Raw genomic sequence first — 16,051 nt, forward strand, 5'->3', positions numbered from 1 at the left:
GAGCCACTTTGGTGGGTACAAGAGGGAAAGGGAAATAAACTTGCAGCTGATTGTGGTGACTGAGTATTTACAAGATTAGATACAGAAAGTGATTCACCCTAAGGTTGTGGTATTTATTTTCATTTTTATGTGAACCTCTGGCTCTGAGTCATTTTTGACGGATAATTCCAGAATCCAGATAGGTTTATACTTCTAAATTTGAAATTCACCTTAGATTCTATTTTGCATATACATAAACTTTCCCCCAGTTGGATAAAGTAAGAAAATGTGCATTTGTGGGAATTTAGGGGACAAGAGTCGGGATAGAACTCAGAAAGAGATGGAGAACACCCAGAGAAGGAGGCCGGAGAGTGGTGCTTTCTGGTGATGCATATTTCAGTCTTAGAGTGTCTACTTGAGAGTATCATTCCTAAATACCTTGTAAGTAAATATTCCTTCATTGATTAATATTGCAGGTAAGAGCAAGTATCCTACAGGAAAAATGCTCCTCTCTCTTTTCTGTTGAAGTCACTCTTTTCATAGGTACATTTAAAATAAATTTTAATCCTTCTAATCTTATACTCACGAATTCCTTCAGAATTAATCCTATAAATAAAGACTGAAGTTGTGTAGAAATGGAACAAAACTCAATAATCTCAGCTTTTATACCAACCTGTAAACTAACACATATGGATCGAATTCGATTGCAATAAAATCCTGAATGGAGTAGAATTTCAAATATGGTGCAGACCTTGGCAGCTTTGGACATAGAGAAGAAGAGGGAAATGGGTGTATGTCAAATTGGCTGCAATACGAGAATACGCTGGCATCTTTGTGCCAGTGCCAGGTGGTTTGCTGCTTGCTTCAGATATGACTGTATTACCACCTGGGGGCACCATCATGCCTACCGTCTGTCAGGGCAACCTTGACAGTGTGGCAGGTGCCCCAGCGAGGCTGTGGGCACACAGAGGCAGAGCTGCACTGGCATATTCCACGATGCCGTCCTACCGCTCCTGTTGCTACTGCTCACAAGTGGAAATTCTAGGAGGCTTCTGGACACAGACAGACAGACTACCTTTCCCGTATGATTGACAATGACTAGGATGCTAATAAAAGGGGAGATGGGGAAGGCAGGCAAGTCAGCAGCACCTAGAACTGGTAACATGTCCCCCCTTTAGTGTTCCACTCGTCCCATAATCACCATGATCACAGGCTGCTTCCCAAAGAGATGTTGTCAGTGATTCCTGTCGTACCCGCTTACCTGTGGGGATACGTCCAGACCCCCAGTGGATGCCTGAAACCATAAATAGTACAGAACCATATATAAACTATGTGTTTTTCCCATAAATACATACCTATGATCAAATTTAATTTATAAATTAGACACAATAACAGATAACAATAATTAATAATACAGTAAAACAATTATGACAATATAGTGTTATAAGACTTATGTAAATGTGGTCTCTCAAAATAGGTTATTGTACTGTACTCACCCTTTTTCTTCTTGTGATGATGTGAGATGATACAATGTCCACGTGATGAGATGCAGAGAGGTGAATGAGGTAGCACTGTGAGTCACAGGCATGCGCCGCTTAACCAATGTAGTCTCTCTCTCTCTCTCTCTCTCTCTCTCTCTCTCTCTCTCTCTCTCTCTCTCTCTCTCTCTCTCTCTCTCTCTCTCTCTGCAAACTGGCAGGGGTTTCTTTTTCCTTCTTCACAGTTTCAAGGGTAGGAGAGTCGTTCTTACCTTAGAGCTCAGCAACCTCAGCATGCAACTCTCTCCTTATTAAGTAGAGAACTTTCACCTGAAAGAAGCCCTTTTTGACTTCTCTGTGGCATCTCTGAACTGCCAGCATCACTACTCTTGTGGTTTGGCGTCATTATGAAGCAAAGTAAAGGTGACTCGAACACTAGCACTGTAATACTGTGACTGCAGATCTGGTAACCAAGGCGGTTACCAGGAAAGTCACGGGCCAGGTCTACAGCCTGGAGACGCTGGGCCAATGGGTGAGTCATGTGCTGGGCCAGACGGCGCTGGACAGAGCGGGACTCGCGAGATTTCATCACTACTCAGAACAGTGTGCAATTTAAAACTTAGGAATCGCTTATTTCTGGAATTTTCCGTTTAATATTTTCAGACTGAGGTTCTTAAGCAGAAAAGACACATGCTTCCCCCCACCCCCACCCTTTGTATAGACAAAATGTAGCACATGCTGTCCTGAACTTTGATTTTCTTTCTTCACACAATAAGACTAAAATTTACATTGAAATAGATTTGAAAGTGATTCTTATAAATTGTTACCATTATTGGGAACTGATTGACGGGAGGCCATGTAGCATTTGCCTTAGGGGTGGTAATCTCTTTTAGTGAAGACATTTTGGGGCCCCTCAAAATAACATTGCTTGATATTACAACAGACATGATGGCACTCCCTGAACTGTAACATATAATCTTCATAATGTCATATTCATTAGAAAGGAATTAATGGCACTTCTTGATGTTAAAAAACTTGACAGGTTCAACAATTCAGAATGGACCTCTGCTCTGGTCTTCAAAAACCCTTCCTTTAATAGATTATTTTTTACATAGCACGACTTAGCTCTGTTGCAGGTTTTATATTACTGAACAGTATATATGTTAACATGCAGTAAAGATAGTTATTTGGGAGGATCTACTACTAAGTAGAAATTATTAGTGATTTTATTAATGAAGAAATCAGGGTCTGCTCTTTTCTTTAACGTAGATAACTGAAATAACAGAGTTTTACAGCGGATTAAATATAAAGGCCTCCCTTAAAACACCCCAAGTCTGTCATGAGGCAGCTGCCCAGGGATGACGTGGCATTCTCCCGCTATCCTGGTGAAATTATGCTGATGCAACAAGGGGATTCAGAGGTCTCATTTGAACGTACACACTGTACTGAAGTGAATACGGGTGTATTTAAGTTCTAGTTTAAAATTTTGCATTATGATTTCCTGTGACGTTTTAAGCACTTGCACTGCAATATGTCCTGACTGAAATTTTATTAGAATTACACTAGTAAAATTAAGAGTGTTTTAAAAATCTGTTTAGTATTTATTGCTCAAAATTCCTCTAAGGTTGAAAAGCAGCATAATGTGAACGCAACCTGAAGCACAACATATGTACGTTACTGACATTACCTTATTTAGTCAGCTATGGATGTTCTGTTTAAATGTTCCCCAATAACAATTTCATCAACCTTCAACATCATCTTATTGATCACCTGCTGTCCACTCAACACCACACTATCCATTTTACTTGCATTGTCCTTTTAAATTTATCCTTATGACAGATCCCAGAATATTGATATTATTTTCTGGACCTCAGTCAGCAGGAAAAAAAAGTGCTCAGAATTCCAGATGCCAGTAGCAGCCCTTCTATATGGTCTCAGCCAGCTGACAGCACAAGCTGTCCACAATGAACACCACCGCGGAATTGCTTGACTATTTATGTCACTTCACCCATACAGACTTGGCTAAAGCAACTTTGTTAGAGCTGAGATAGTTCTAAATCTAAAAGTGGAGACCATTATGACTAGTTAATAGATGGGGAGCCACAGAAATGAAATACCCACATGTGGACTGGTAGTCCAACCAAGAGAATAAATGTTCACTGGAAAGGTAAATTACCAAGTTCCTCTGTTTTTCACATAAGAAAGCTGGAGCCCATCTCTAGTCAGCAGCCACATAGTTGCATTTTCAGATCGGCCCTGGGCAGTTCCTTCTTCCAGGAGGAAGCCCGGAAGATGAAGCCATTTTCTAACTGCTGGCATTGCCTGGGTGAGAGGCTATAGAGCCACCAGCCCCAGGGAGCCCTCACCTAGGACTGTCTCGTCCTGGAAGAAATAGCCCAAGCTAGACTTGAACCTAGAAAAACTTTGTGTCTCTCCTCTTTACCTCTTCCCACCCAAGAGTAGATCTGTTTAAGCAGGAAAAATATATCAATATGAGTCTCAAATAACCAGTTGACATCAGTAGCCCTATCTCGGCCACAGTGATGAGTTTTACATGGTAGAATGAAGGCATCAGTGCACCTTACATTATGTAGCCAGCTACCTTTCTTTTCCTACCACCTGCTGCTTTCTGAGTCACTGCTTCTTTGTCCTCCAAAGTTATAGGAACCCAGTGTGCCTTACCCTAGGGATATCTCTACAAGGGGGCTGCTCTTACAATAGTCACCCCTTTATTTGCAGTTTTGCTTCCTGTGGTTTCAGGTTGATAACAAAGCTGAAGAGGTTGGGAAGGAATGCTTCTCCTGGACTGAAAATGATTGAACAAAGAAACTGCTCATTTTAATCACTTATGAAGGCCAGATTTAAAGCATAATCGTACAAATAGCATGCCATAATTTCTTATTCACTTTTCCAGACTGTGTAGCAAGCACATTTTGGTGACTATTACCACTATAAGAAATACATTGACTATGACTAAAAGAAAACAACACAACTTTTTTCAGTGTTTTTGAAAAAGAATACTGTTATACCTGTGTTTTATTATAAATAACCAGGTTCTGTCATTTTTATCTTCTTGCCAGCAAATGAAAGACATTGTTTCATAAAGCTTCTAAAATGTACATGAATATTTAATTAAATCATATTTCCTTGAGAAAATAAAGTTCATTCGCATTTATAGCAGACAGTTGTGAGGAGTATATAATTTTCTTAAGACCAGGGTAGCCAGTACCGGTTGCTTGTGGAACAAAACTCCTCAATTTTTAAAACTTCTTTTTAAAAAATAAACATACAATCATAAGTGTTCATTTACTTTAAAAATTCTAAAGATGAAGAAAATTATTGTATATATATTTAAGTCCTTGTATAAATTACAAAACTCAAGTTTATGTTACAGAGTCCCTTCCCCATAGGAAGCATAAAGCACTTTTGTGGTACCTTTCACCAGTAAATATTTGTATCACATTGAATTTGACACACAAAATAAAAGTTGATATTGCATCTGTAAGCCCCAAGTGAACATTCTTCTAAGCTGTCTCTCATGATGAATGAACTTCAAAAGTCATTTGATTGCCACAATTTAACTCAATCCCAGATAAAGATATATAAAAGTAATACATATTGACTTCAGTAGAAATCTGAAAAAAATCAGTGAATTGCAGACTCTTCTTGCTTGAGGTCAACAAACACCCTTTGGAAGACAACCAAGAGTTGTTTAAGACCAGGACAACAAAATAAAATTATGACAATAATAATTATAATAATAAAAATAACAATAATAAAAATAAAAATAACACCACCAACAATGAGGTAAACTCCCCTTTAAAAAAGGCAATATGTGTTGCCTGGACTGTCAGGAGAGAGTTCGATTGTACCTGACACCCAAATGTTTTTCCAACCAGAGTTCAGCCAGTTGCATGGTTGAGGCAAAAGTGCTTGCCTTGGATCCTAAGCACATCTTATACTGCTTCGGGTCCAAGTTAGGGTCACAATGAACTGGGTGGAAAATATGCACCACTCCTACTTCTTGACTTCTGAAGGGCCTTAAGCCAGAGAGAATAACTTTATTGTAGAGATCTACATCTTCCAGTCCCCAGCCCTGTATTGAGGTATCAAATCCACCTGCACCCAGAAGATCACTTTTATAAATACAGGTGATTCCATATCCATAGTCTCTCCAAAACCCAGTCTTCTTTGAGAAGACAAAGTCATCATCACTGGGAGGCTTTCCCCCATTGGTTACCTTTGGATCATACTGGCTAAAGATGATGGGGTAGTAGACCTGTTGTCCCTGAATTGTATTGTCTCTACATCGTTGGAGAAAGTCTCCTCTGAAGATCAAGTCAACATCACAGAATAGCAGCAAAGTATCATTGTCAAACTGGGAAGAAGCCATTTCAAGGCCAAGGCCTCTGGAAAACTCTCCCTTCATGGGGATCAGGGTCATTTCTGCTCTCGGGTACTTGTTCTGATAGTCTTTTATCAGCTCAATATGCTTGCTGGAATCTGGGCCAGAATCCCCACTGAAAAGGATGATGACCAGCTTTACGTTCTGCTTTGGGATAAGACAAGTACTTTCAAAGCTCTCCATGAACCTCAAGAAAATGTCGTACCTTCCAACGAGAGGAACAAGAATGTGTATTTTCTTTTCATTGTGGCCTCCCATTTCTTTGACACCTTGAAAAGAGGATAATATCTTTAAAGAGTTAGATATAAAGGAAAATGACTGAGTGTCGCGGTTAATACTCTCCACAAGACTGTTGACATCTAGCTCTTCAGTTTCTCTGAAGAAAGGCTTGCTGAACAGCTGCTGAAGATAGGCGTGGCGTCTCACGGGCACGGTCAGTTTTCTCCCCTTGTGTCTTTTGTATAAGAGGAGTAAATCCAAAATGTACTCCACGCCATGCATAGGGTCAACCCTGCGGTAGCCATACTGGATTTCCTTGAAGTCAATGACGCGACCCCTACTCTTGGCATTCTCATTGATCATCTCCATCACCTGTAGGACGGTGTCATCCAGTGCTGTTCTGAGGATGCTGCTGATGCTCTGTCGAGGAGGCTGGTTCTCCGATGCTGAGTAAAGGAGCTTTCCTGTCAGGAACTCCCATTCTATCACCTCATCCCTCTCCCGAGGCTGGAAGTGGTTGAAGGAGGGCATCACCCCCAGCTGCTGATCCTCTTTGCTCACTTCACTGTCGCTGAGCTTGCTCATCAGCGCCCTCTCGCGGTGGAGCTGGATCGTGCGGTAGCGAAGTTCGGAAATTTTGCGGCTCAGCATGTAATTATGAAGCCTGTATTGGTAGGCAGGCCTTTTGTTGGGATGAAGTGTTATGGCTGCGTGGATTTTGCTATTGTGAAGGTCTTGAATATAACCCTTTCGATTGTGTTCATAATTTTCATGGAACAGTTGCTGCATCTGAAAAGCAAAAGGAAGTCAGTACGTTAAATTTTAAAAGAAATAAAGCAATAAACTAAAACGTCAATTAAATATTTAATAAAATTAGTTATATGGTATTTTGGAACAAAATGGCTTGTCAAATTTATATATAAAAATTTAACATAGTTTTTAGTGTCAAATTCATATGCTCAAATACTGCAAACTAACCTGTCAATTCATATGCATACTTCCAACTAACCTCTAGTTATATATTTTGAAGTAAAGGATCTTTGTCCCTCTACTCATTCTGAAATCACCCTAAAGTATCCAAGAAAACAAGAATTTAATATATCCATAACCCTATAATGGATAACTCTGCGGGAGAGGCACAGTGGAGAGAATGGATTTTCCAAAATATGGTGGTGGTGGTGGTTGTGGGGGTACAACTGAGTTGTGAACCCAATGTCCTGTTGCTTGGAATGACAATATCACCCTCCCAAAGCTGAAGTAAATTTTATTTAGTATCCTGATATATCATTTTTATAGAATAAGTTCTTGGTAAAGTAAGGTGGGACAGGAACTACATCGATCTATGCTACTGATTTAAAGGATCATATCCAAAATTAGACATGCTTGACATCATTATGTACCAGAAAGTCTCTCTGTTAGTCTAGAACAGGGGTGGGCAAACTTTTTGACTCGAGGGCCACAATGGGTTCTTAAACTGGACCGGAGGGCCGGAACAAAAGCATGGATGGAGTGTTTGTGTGAACTAATATAAATTCAAAGTAAACATCATTACATAAAAGGGTACGGTCTTTTTTTTTTTTTTTTTTTTTTAGTTTTATTCATTTCAAATGGGCCGAATCCGGCCTGCGGGCCATAGTTTGCCCACGGCTGGTCTAGAACAAGCTCACTACTTCAGGTAAATGAGGGAAAGGTAGAATTAGGAGGTCACACTTCAAACTGCCTATACCAATCAATAAAAGAGTTCTCCATCACACCCAATTAAGATAAGTACTAAAAAAGGAGGTAAAGGAAGAGAAGGAGAAATCTGTGACTATATTAATGAATAAGGAGAAAAGAAATACTGCAAACTTAAGAATACATATCCAAAGCAAGTAACAGTTATCGATCAATCAAATAGACAATACAACCTCCATAAAAAAGAACTCAAGGAATGGAGAAATGAGCTTAAAGAAGATAATAAAACCACTGATAGTTACATTACAAGGAGCATAAAAAGAGATTTGTGGCAAACACAGGAAGAAGAAACTTAAGAAAATTTATCAAAATAATAGAAATATAAAAGAGAGGTTAAAAGTTTGGATATATAGATCTGTGTGTATGTATATATACATCATATACATACACAGATACATATACATATACACAACATATATCTCCATATATATTTAATATAGATTTAAAAGTTTGTATACCTATTTAATACTATTAAATATATGCTAAAGGAGATAAAAATATGTGTGTAAAATATGTCTGAGGGACATACTATCCTTAAAATAAAAGCAGATCTATGTGTGCAATTAGGCCAACAGAAAAACAAAATAAAATAAACAAATAGAACCCACTTTGGCTGTAAGTAGTAAAAGAATGTATCTTGTCACAGCATTCTCCACAGCAACATTCCATGTTGAAAAACAGTAGGCCCCAATGAAGCAAATTAATGACTCATAATTTTATAATCAATCAAACTGGAGCTCAAGGTATCCCAACCAAGTGAGAGTTCACATTCTATTGCAAAAATAAATAGTTCCTGACATGTAAGAACTTGTGCCAGATTGGTGGTGGTATATTCTTTGACACTCCTCCCATAGAAAGGTGCAGTCTGTGTCCCCTCCTCTTAAATCTGGGTGCCTCTGTGACTACTTTAACTAGCAGACCACAGAAGTGACACTGTGCCAGTTTCCGGATCAGTGACTTCTGCCTTTTGGCACTGTCACTCTGCAGAAGCCAGTTGCTAAGTAAAAAGTTTGAGTTAGTTTCCCTGTTGCTGGCGAGGTCCTTCAGTAAAATCTATTATAGCAGAAACCTCGTTCCAATCCCAAAGTCAGAGAAGAAGTTGTCAGTATCTCTTTTTAACACATTAAAGAAGTTTCTTTCCAGTTCTAGTTTGCCAAGAGTTTTTTATCATGAATGAATTTTAATGTTGAGCAAATGTTTTTTTCTCCACCCATTGAGAAGATTTTGGGATTTTTTTTCTGTACGGGTGATTTGCACTGGTTGATTTTCGAGTATGAAACCACCTTTTATTCCTTGACTAAACTCATCATGATCCCGATATATTATCCTCTTTACATATGGCTGGAATATATTTACAATGTTTGTTTAGTATATACTGTGAGATATATCAACTCTCCCTAATTGGTATAGAGATTCAGTGCAGTTCTGGTACAAAACTCATCATAAAAAGTTGCTGTTAATATTAACAAGTTGATTCTGAAATTTATATAGAAATGAAAAGTCAAGGATACTCAGAATAATCTTTAAAAAATATATACTACAAATAAAAAGTTAGTATGATATTGGTACATGGATAAATAGAACAAAGGACCAAAATAATCCATAAACAAATGTACATATGACTTAGGACTTATCATTTGACTTATAACAAATATGACACTGAAGAATGAAGAAAGGGTGGTCTTTTCAGTAAACAGTACAAGGTCACTTGAATATTCATATGGAAGCTAATAAAAACTGAGCCCCTACATTCCACAATTTTAAAAAATCCATCTCAGATGAATTGTTAATCTATCAAAGGCAAAATAATTCAATTTCTAAAAGTTAACATGAGAAAATATCTGTATGACTTTTGGTTAGGTGAAGATTTCTTATATATGGCACAAGGTACTAATCATAAAAACAGATTGATAAATTAGGCTGCATTAAAATTAAGAACGCCGTTCCCCAAAAACACCATTAAGAGATAATAAAAGGAGCCCAACTGGCATGGCTCAGTGGTTGAGCATTGACCTATGAACCAGAAGGTCACGGTTTGATTCCAGGTGAGGGTACATGCCCAGGTTGTAGGCTCAATTGCCATTGGGGGGTGTACAGGAGGCAGCCAATCGATGATTTGCTCTCATCATTGATGTCTCTCTCTCCCCCTTCCTCTCTGAAATAATTATTTAAAAAGAGAGAGATCATAAAAGGAAAACTAGACAGTGGGAAAACATTTTTAATGGATCTTACCAAAAAGGACTAAAACCCAGAATATGTAATGAACCCATACAAATTAGTAAGAAAGAAGGAGAAACCCAATTAAAAATGAGAAAAAAATCTGAATGAGCACTTCATAAAAGATAATATGCAAATAGCCAATAAACATACAAATACATTCCCTAGTTCATTCATCATTAGAGTAATGCAATTTAAAGTCACAATGAGATAATATTATGGACTTAAAAGAATGCCTACAACTGAACATACTGATAATGCACTATCAAGATTTGGAACTTTCATATGTGGTTGGTGAGAATGGAACTTGGTTCAACCACTGTGGAAAACTGTATCAACTAAAATGACCATATACATCCTGAAACTCGGTTATTCTACTCTTAGATATATGTCTGATAAAAGTGCATACATTCATACACCTAAACATATATAAGAATTTTCATATAACATTATTCAAAATACCCTCAAGCTGAAAGCAACCCAAATGTACATCAAGAGTAGAATAGATAAATGTAATATATTCATTTAATAGAAAACAATACATCCATTTAAAAAAATGATTCACAACAATGTGGGCAAATCTCACAAACAAGTGAAAGAAGCCATATACAAAGAAATACATTTGCTTGATTCTATTTATATGATAGTCAGAAACAGGTAAAGCTAACCTATGCAATTAGCTATTAGAACAGTGATCAAAGATCAAGAGAGGGAGCTGGGAGCTACAGAGTGCTGTTACTGTTGATCTAGGTCATCATCATCATCAAAGGTATGCATTCAATTTGTGAACATTCATTGAACTGTTACTTAAGATGTTTGTCTGTTATACTCCACTTAATAAAATACTTTATTTTAAAAGTATACATATACATGCATGTGGAATTAGGTAGATTTTCTGATATGTATGCACATAAATGTGTGTGAATATGTGGGTGGAGAGAGAGAACAAAAAAAGTTTTCCTAAAAAAGGTGACCTAAAAGAAATAAGGCCAAGACCATAGCAGATTCTTTATCTTCAGTATTTCATCTGGTTGCTTTTCCATACTCAGATTTTTCAAATCAACATCCTTTGCCTTTGAAGACTAGAACTGTAGATATTTCAAGAAGGATTTTGGATTTGATTCAAGACTTTGATTTGATTGAGTTTCATCTTTTTTTTCTTTTTCTGAAAACGCATGCCAATTGTTATTTGAAACTATGATCTATGTTAAATCAAATTAAATCCATAACTTGCAGTGGGCTGTTATATCTTCATTTTTATAGTATTATTTTTACCTGAATTTAAAAAATATTTTACTTTATGTAATTTTCCATATACACTTTTTCTTTCTATACAAGAAAGTCAAAAAACTCCTTCTGATCACATATAGTCTACTATTTATACCACCTCTAAAAAGTATTGACTATCTGGAACTATTCTTTCTCAAGGCATGCTTTACATTACTAAGAAAAAGGAAACATTGCTCACAGGTAAACTGTTAAGCTGCAGACTTATCCAGCTCTTTTAGTGATACTAATATGGCTAACGTTGCACAATTTGATAAAGATGACATTTTGTAATAGAACAAATAGTCTTAGTATTGAAATATTTAACTAACTTGCAATTCTCATCATTTATAACCCAAGCTGTCTCTATAGTGCTTATCTTTCTAATGTATTCCTTTGTAGAAATATTACAAACAGACCAAGACAGAGATGGGGCAATCCTTAAAAATTAACACATTACAGCCCTAGCTGGTTTGGCTCAGTGGATAGAGGGTCAGCCTGCGGACTGAAGGGTCCCGGGTTTGATTCCAGTCAAGGGCTCCATCCCCAATAGGGGGTGTGCAGAAAGCAGCCGATTAATAATTCTCTCTCATCATTGATGTTTCTATCTCTCTCCCTCCCTCTCCCTTCCTTTCTGAAATCAATAAAAATATATATTTAAAAAAATAACATATTACTACATACTTCAGGAGGTACAGTAATAATGAGAACATCTTGAATTTATGTTACATTTTCCATTGGGAAGCATACAGCATATACAAATCTTCTACTTTTATATATATGGGGCTCCAAGCTATACAGGATAGACATGAAAATGTTACAGATGAGAATGTTTAAGGGTCTGGCTATGGAGTCAGCCAGATTTGGATTTGAGTACTGGCTCCACAGCTTCTAATCCACTTCTTAGCCAGTCTGTCTAAATCTCAGTCTCCTTATTTACAAAAGGGAAAATGCCAACTACCTCAATGTACAGTAAAATGTTTCTCAAAAAGAAAATAATATATACAATGCTTAGTATTGTGTGTGGCTCATAGAAAACACTTCCTAAATGATATCTGTATGAACAATAGTTCAGGGATTTGCCAACCTGCTCCTGAGATTGCTATTTTAGCTGGGAGTTTTCAGAGAACGAGGGTGGCACCCTTCGCTTCATCGTTGTTCACTTCTGGAAATGCCTGGGAAGTTATCATTTGAGCACATACACTCAGTGATTCGATGTACCTAACATGCCATCAAGGCACCTTCTGCTAACAAAAGTCCTCAACATTTTGCTAAAAGAAAGATAACTTACTGTAGAGATTTCAGAAAACCAAGGTTCAAGAGGGCTAAGAGATTTAATCAAAGGTCTAATGAGAAGAATGACATTATGACTAAAGCTAGAATAAGCAGCCAGTTTTGCTGCTAAATTTTGCATGTAGCATATTGTTTTAAAGTGTAAAATTTACTTTTAAAAGTATATTATTTATGTGAAATAATTCAGGACCGCTAATTTAAGTTGGTTTCCTCTCCTTTATAGAATTTTCAAGTGATGTCATGGTACCCTCAGAGCCTTACCACAGTAACAAAATCACAGCAGCAATTAACATCAATGTGTCCTGACTGACCCCAGAGCTGTAAGTGCATCCATCACTCAAAATCTCACCCTCTGGGAAGGAAATGATCTGAGAAGCTATAAACAACTTATTAGAAAAATCCGAAGTGGAAGAATAAATGCCAAAATATAGTTGTATGTTATTAATCTTCTACTAGATTAAACTTCCATTTCCCCCCTTAGATTTATTACTAATGAAAACATAGCAGAAGTAATTTCTGAAATGATCACAGCCATGCAAATTAAGTACCTTGAACTCCAGCAATTAAAATCTTAAAAGAAACAGTAAGGGGGGGGTTGGCTGTAACAAGGCACAAGGCGACTTCTGGAGCAATGCAAAATTCAAAAAACTAGACTGTGGTACTGGTTGCACACTGTATAATTTTACTTAGGATTATTAAATACTTAGAATTTGTAGAGTGTAAATTATACCTCAAAAAAGGCTAGTTTAAAAAAAGACATGGGGAATGTTAAAAATAAAATAGAGCAAACTCCAGCTTTAAAATGGAAGAGAATGGAACAATACGTAGTCACTAAAATATGTGTAGAATTTCCAGAAGTGGATGAGGTTGAGCAGGATCATCTGGAAGCAAGTGGAGACAAAAGGCTAAGCAGAGCAATGTCAGTGGCAAAAGGGGTTCAAGGACAGCAGATCTCAAAGTAAGCAGGGGAAATACACTGCCTGGCAATGGAGGGCATAGAACCGGTTCTATGTATGTAACTGTGGGAGCAGGAACTAAGCTGACCAGGGCTGGTAGATAAGCCCCTGGTGGAAATGTTTTGCTTCAGAGAAGCAGAAGGGAAGTAGAAGAGAAAGAGCCACTGAAAGCAAAGAATTAAACAGCTAAGCCATGTTTTCATGAGGCAGGTTTAATCTGAGACAGCAATGCCTTTTCTTTGTGCAGATGAGCAAGCCCAGAACTGTAACATCTCTGCCCAAATAAATCCATGGTGACAGAAAGAGATGTGACTTGGGTGGTGGGCATACAATGCAATATACAGGTGATGTATCATAGAAATGTATACTTAAAACCTGTATAATCTTATTAACCAATGTCACCCCAATAGATATAATTAAAAAACAAACCTATGGTGAAGGGCTTTCTTTCCAGGGGAAAGTAATGTTTCCAGAGATAAGTACATTTCCTAAAAAGACGGAAAGAATATAGCACTAACACACAATTTCTATTTAAAAAAACAAAAACTAGATGAAAAACTAGCCTTCATCCCCCATCCCTCCCCCCCAAAAAAACCCCACAAAAAAACAAAAATCCATAGCTGTGGAACTGAGGAAAACATTAAGCAACTATTTTATAATACACTAGAGACCCAGTGCACGAATTTGTGCACGGGTGGGGACCCTCAGCCTGGCCAGTGATCGGGGCTGATTTGGCGGGGGTTGGAGGGGACAGATGGTTGGGGGGAGGGGCCGTGGGAGGTTGGCCAGCCAGCCCCCCACCCCCATCAGGGCCCATTGAAGGGGCCGGCCGTGGGTAGGGACTGTGGGAGGTTGGCTGGCCGGGGGGAGGGACCGTAGGAAGTTGGCCAGGTGGGGAGGGACAGCTGGAGGTTGGCTGGCCAGCATTGGGTAGGGGCTGCGGGAAGTTGGCTGGCTGGGGGGAGGGATCGCAGGAGATTGGCCGGCTGCAGGAGATTAGCTGTGGGAGCGCACTGACCACCAGGGTCAGCTCCTGCATTGAGTATCTACCCCCTGGTGGTCAGTGGGTGTTATAGCAACCAGTCAACCGGTCGTTTGGTCACTTAGGCTCTCATATCTTAATATATAAAAAGCCAGGGGCTGTCATGACCTAAACGACCGGATGGACGACCGAACACAAGCTAGGGTCCCGGCCGGCACGGCGGGAGACAGTGCTGGGTCCTGGCCATCGCGGTGGGAGTCAGTCCTGGGTCCTGGTTGGTGCGGTGGTGACAGGGAGCTCCGGGCCCCAGGTTTGAAGGCTGGCCACGCCCCTGATCGCAGAAGACCCAGAGTTCCGCTGTGCCCCGGCTGGGGCCCAGAGCTCCCTTCCCCACCACTCCCAGGCAAGAGGGAGCTCTGAGCCCTGGCTGGGGAGTAGCGGTGACAGGGAGCTCTGGGCCCTGGGGAACTGGAGCCATGCTGTGATCAGACTGGCCTCTGGGTCCCGCCCCCTGCCCCCTGCCTGCAGGCTCTGGGGAACTGGAGCCATACTGTGATCTGGGAATCTTGGTTTCTACCCCCGGCCCGCAGGCTCCAGGGAACTGGAGCCATGCTGCGATGGGACTGGACCCTACCCGAGGGGTCCCGGATTGTGAGAGTGTGCAGGCTGGGCTGAGAGATCCCCCCACCCCGAGTGCATGAATTTTCATGCACTGGGCCTCTAGTATATAGATAAGAAGCACTTTCCTCTACCTTTGAAAACAACAGAGAAGAAATATAGGACCTCAAGGATGTGATGGTAAGATGTAATGCTAACTCAGAGAACTAAGAAGTAAAGAAAGAATAAAAAATAAACTACCACAGATATGAAAAAAAAAACAAACAGAAGAAAAAATAGACACTGTGGAAAGCTCAGATAGAAAAAAATGAAAATTAGGAAAGCTAAAAATTGGAATAGAAATAAAGAATACAGGATGAAAGTAATCCTAAAATATGGACTATAGAGCTTCAGGCATGCAACATAGATAACTTTGGGAAATGTTATATGGTATACTGAAACAAGCATATTTTAAAGGAAAAACATGCAAAAGTGTAGATTTAAAGAAAATAGTACAACGGATTAGAGAAACAATTCAGGACTTTGAAGAGCATTTGGTATGTAGTAACTGCTATTTGAGTTGTAAGAGTTAGCTATTATTATTATTGTAGTTGTTATTTGTTTTTACTATTATTATTAGTGTAGGTATTGCCTGAATGTGTAAATAAAAATGGTCATGATGAAATTTTCCTCAGAAAATAATTGGAATATGCTCAGTATAGCCATCATTTGACGTCAGGTCATCAATTAAAGACTAAAAAACTGAATTGACTCATTGATATCTCTGCTCAAATGAAGGGAAAATCAGAGGCCAAGCCATGATTGGAAAGCTATTTGCAAATATCTTTTACAATTGCTTAATTTTTTTTCTGTTAAGGAGAATATTTCATTCATTTATTTGTGTAAAGGAGCTGTTTCAACTTAG

General features: G+C 38.8%; 1 protein-coding gene across 1 annotated transcript in view; it reads right to left on the reverse strand.

Moving 5' to 3' along the window:
• Positions 1–4,267: 4,267 nt before the first annotated feature.
• Positions 4,268–16,051, reverse strand: part of CHSY3 (chondroitin sulfate synthase 3) — a 249,051-nt gene continuing 237,267 nt past the window's right edge. Inside the window, exon 3 of the mRNA XM_036313968.1 lies at positions 4,268–6,870. Within this exon, the coding sequence (XP_036169861.1) occupies positions 5,308–6,870 (1,563 nt within the window). The 3' untranslated portion in view covers positions 4,268–5,307. The remainder of the gene's footprint in view (positions 6,871–16,051) is intronic.

The sequence above is a fragment of the Myotis myotis genome, unplaced genomic scaffold (assembly GCF_014108235.1).
Source record: "Myotis myotis isolate mMyoMyo1 unplaced genomic scaffold, mMyoMyo1.p scaffold_m19_p_6, whole genome shotgun sequence".
NCBI classification, from domain to species: domain Eukaryota; kingdom Metazoa; phylum Chordata; class Mammalia; order Chiroptera; family Vespertilionidae; genus Myotis; species Myotis myotis.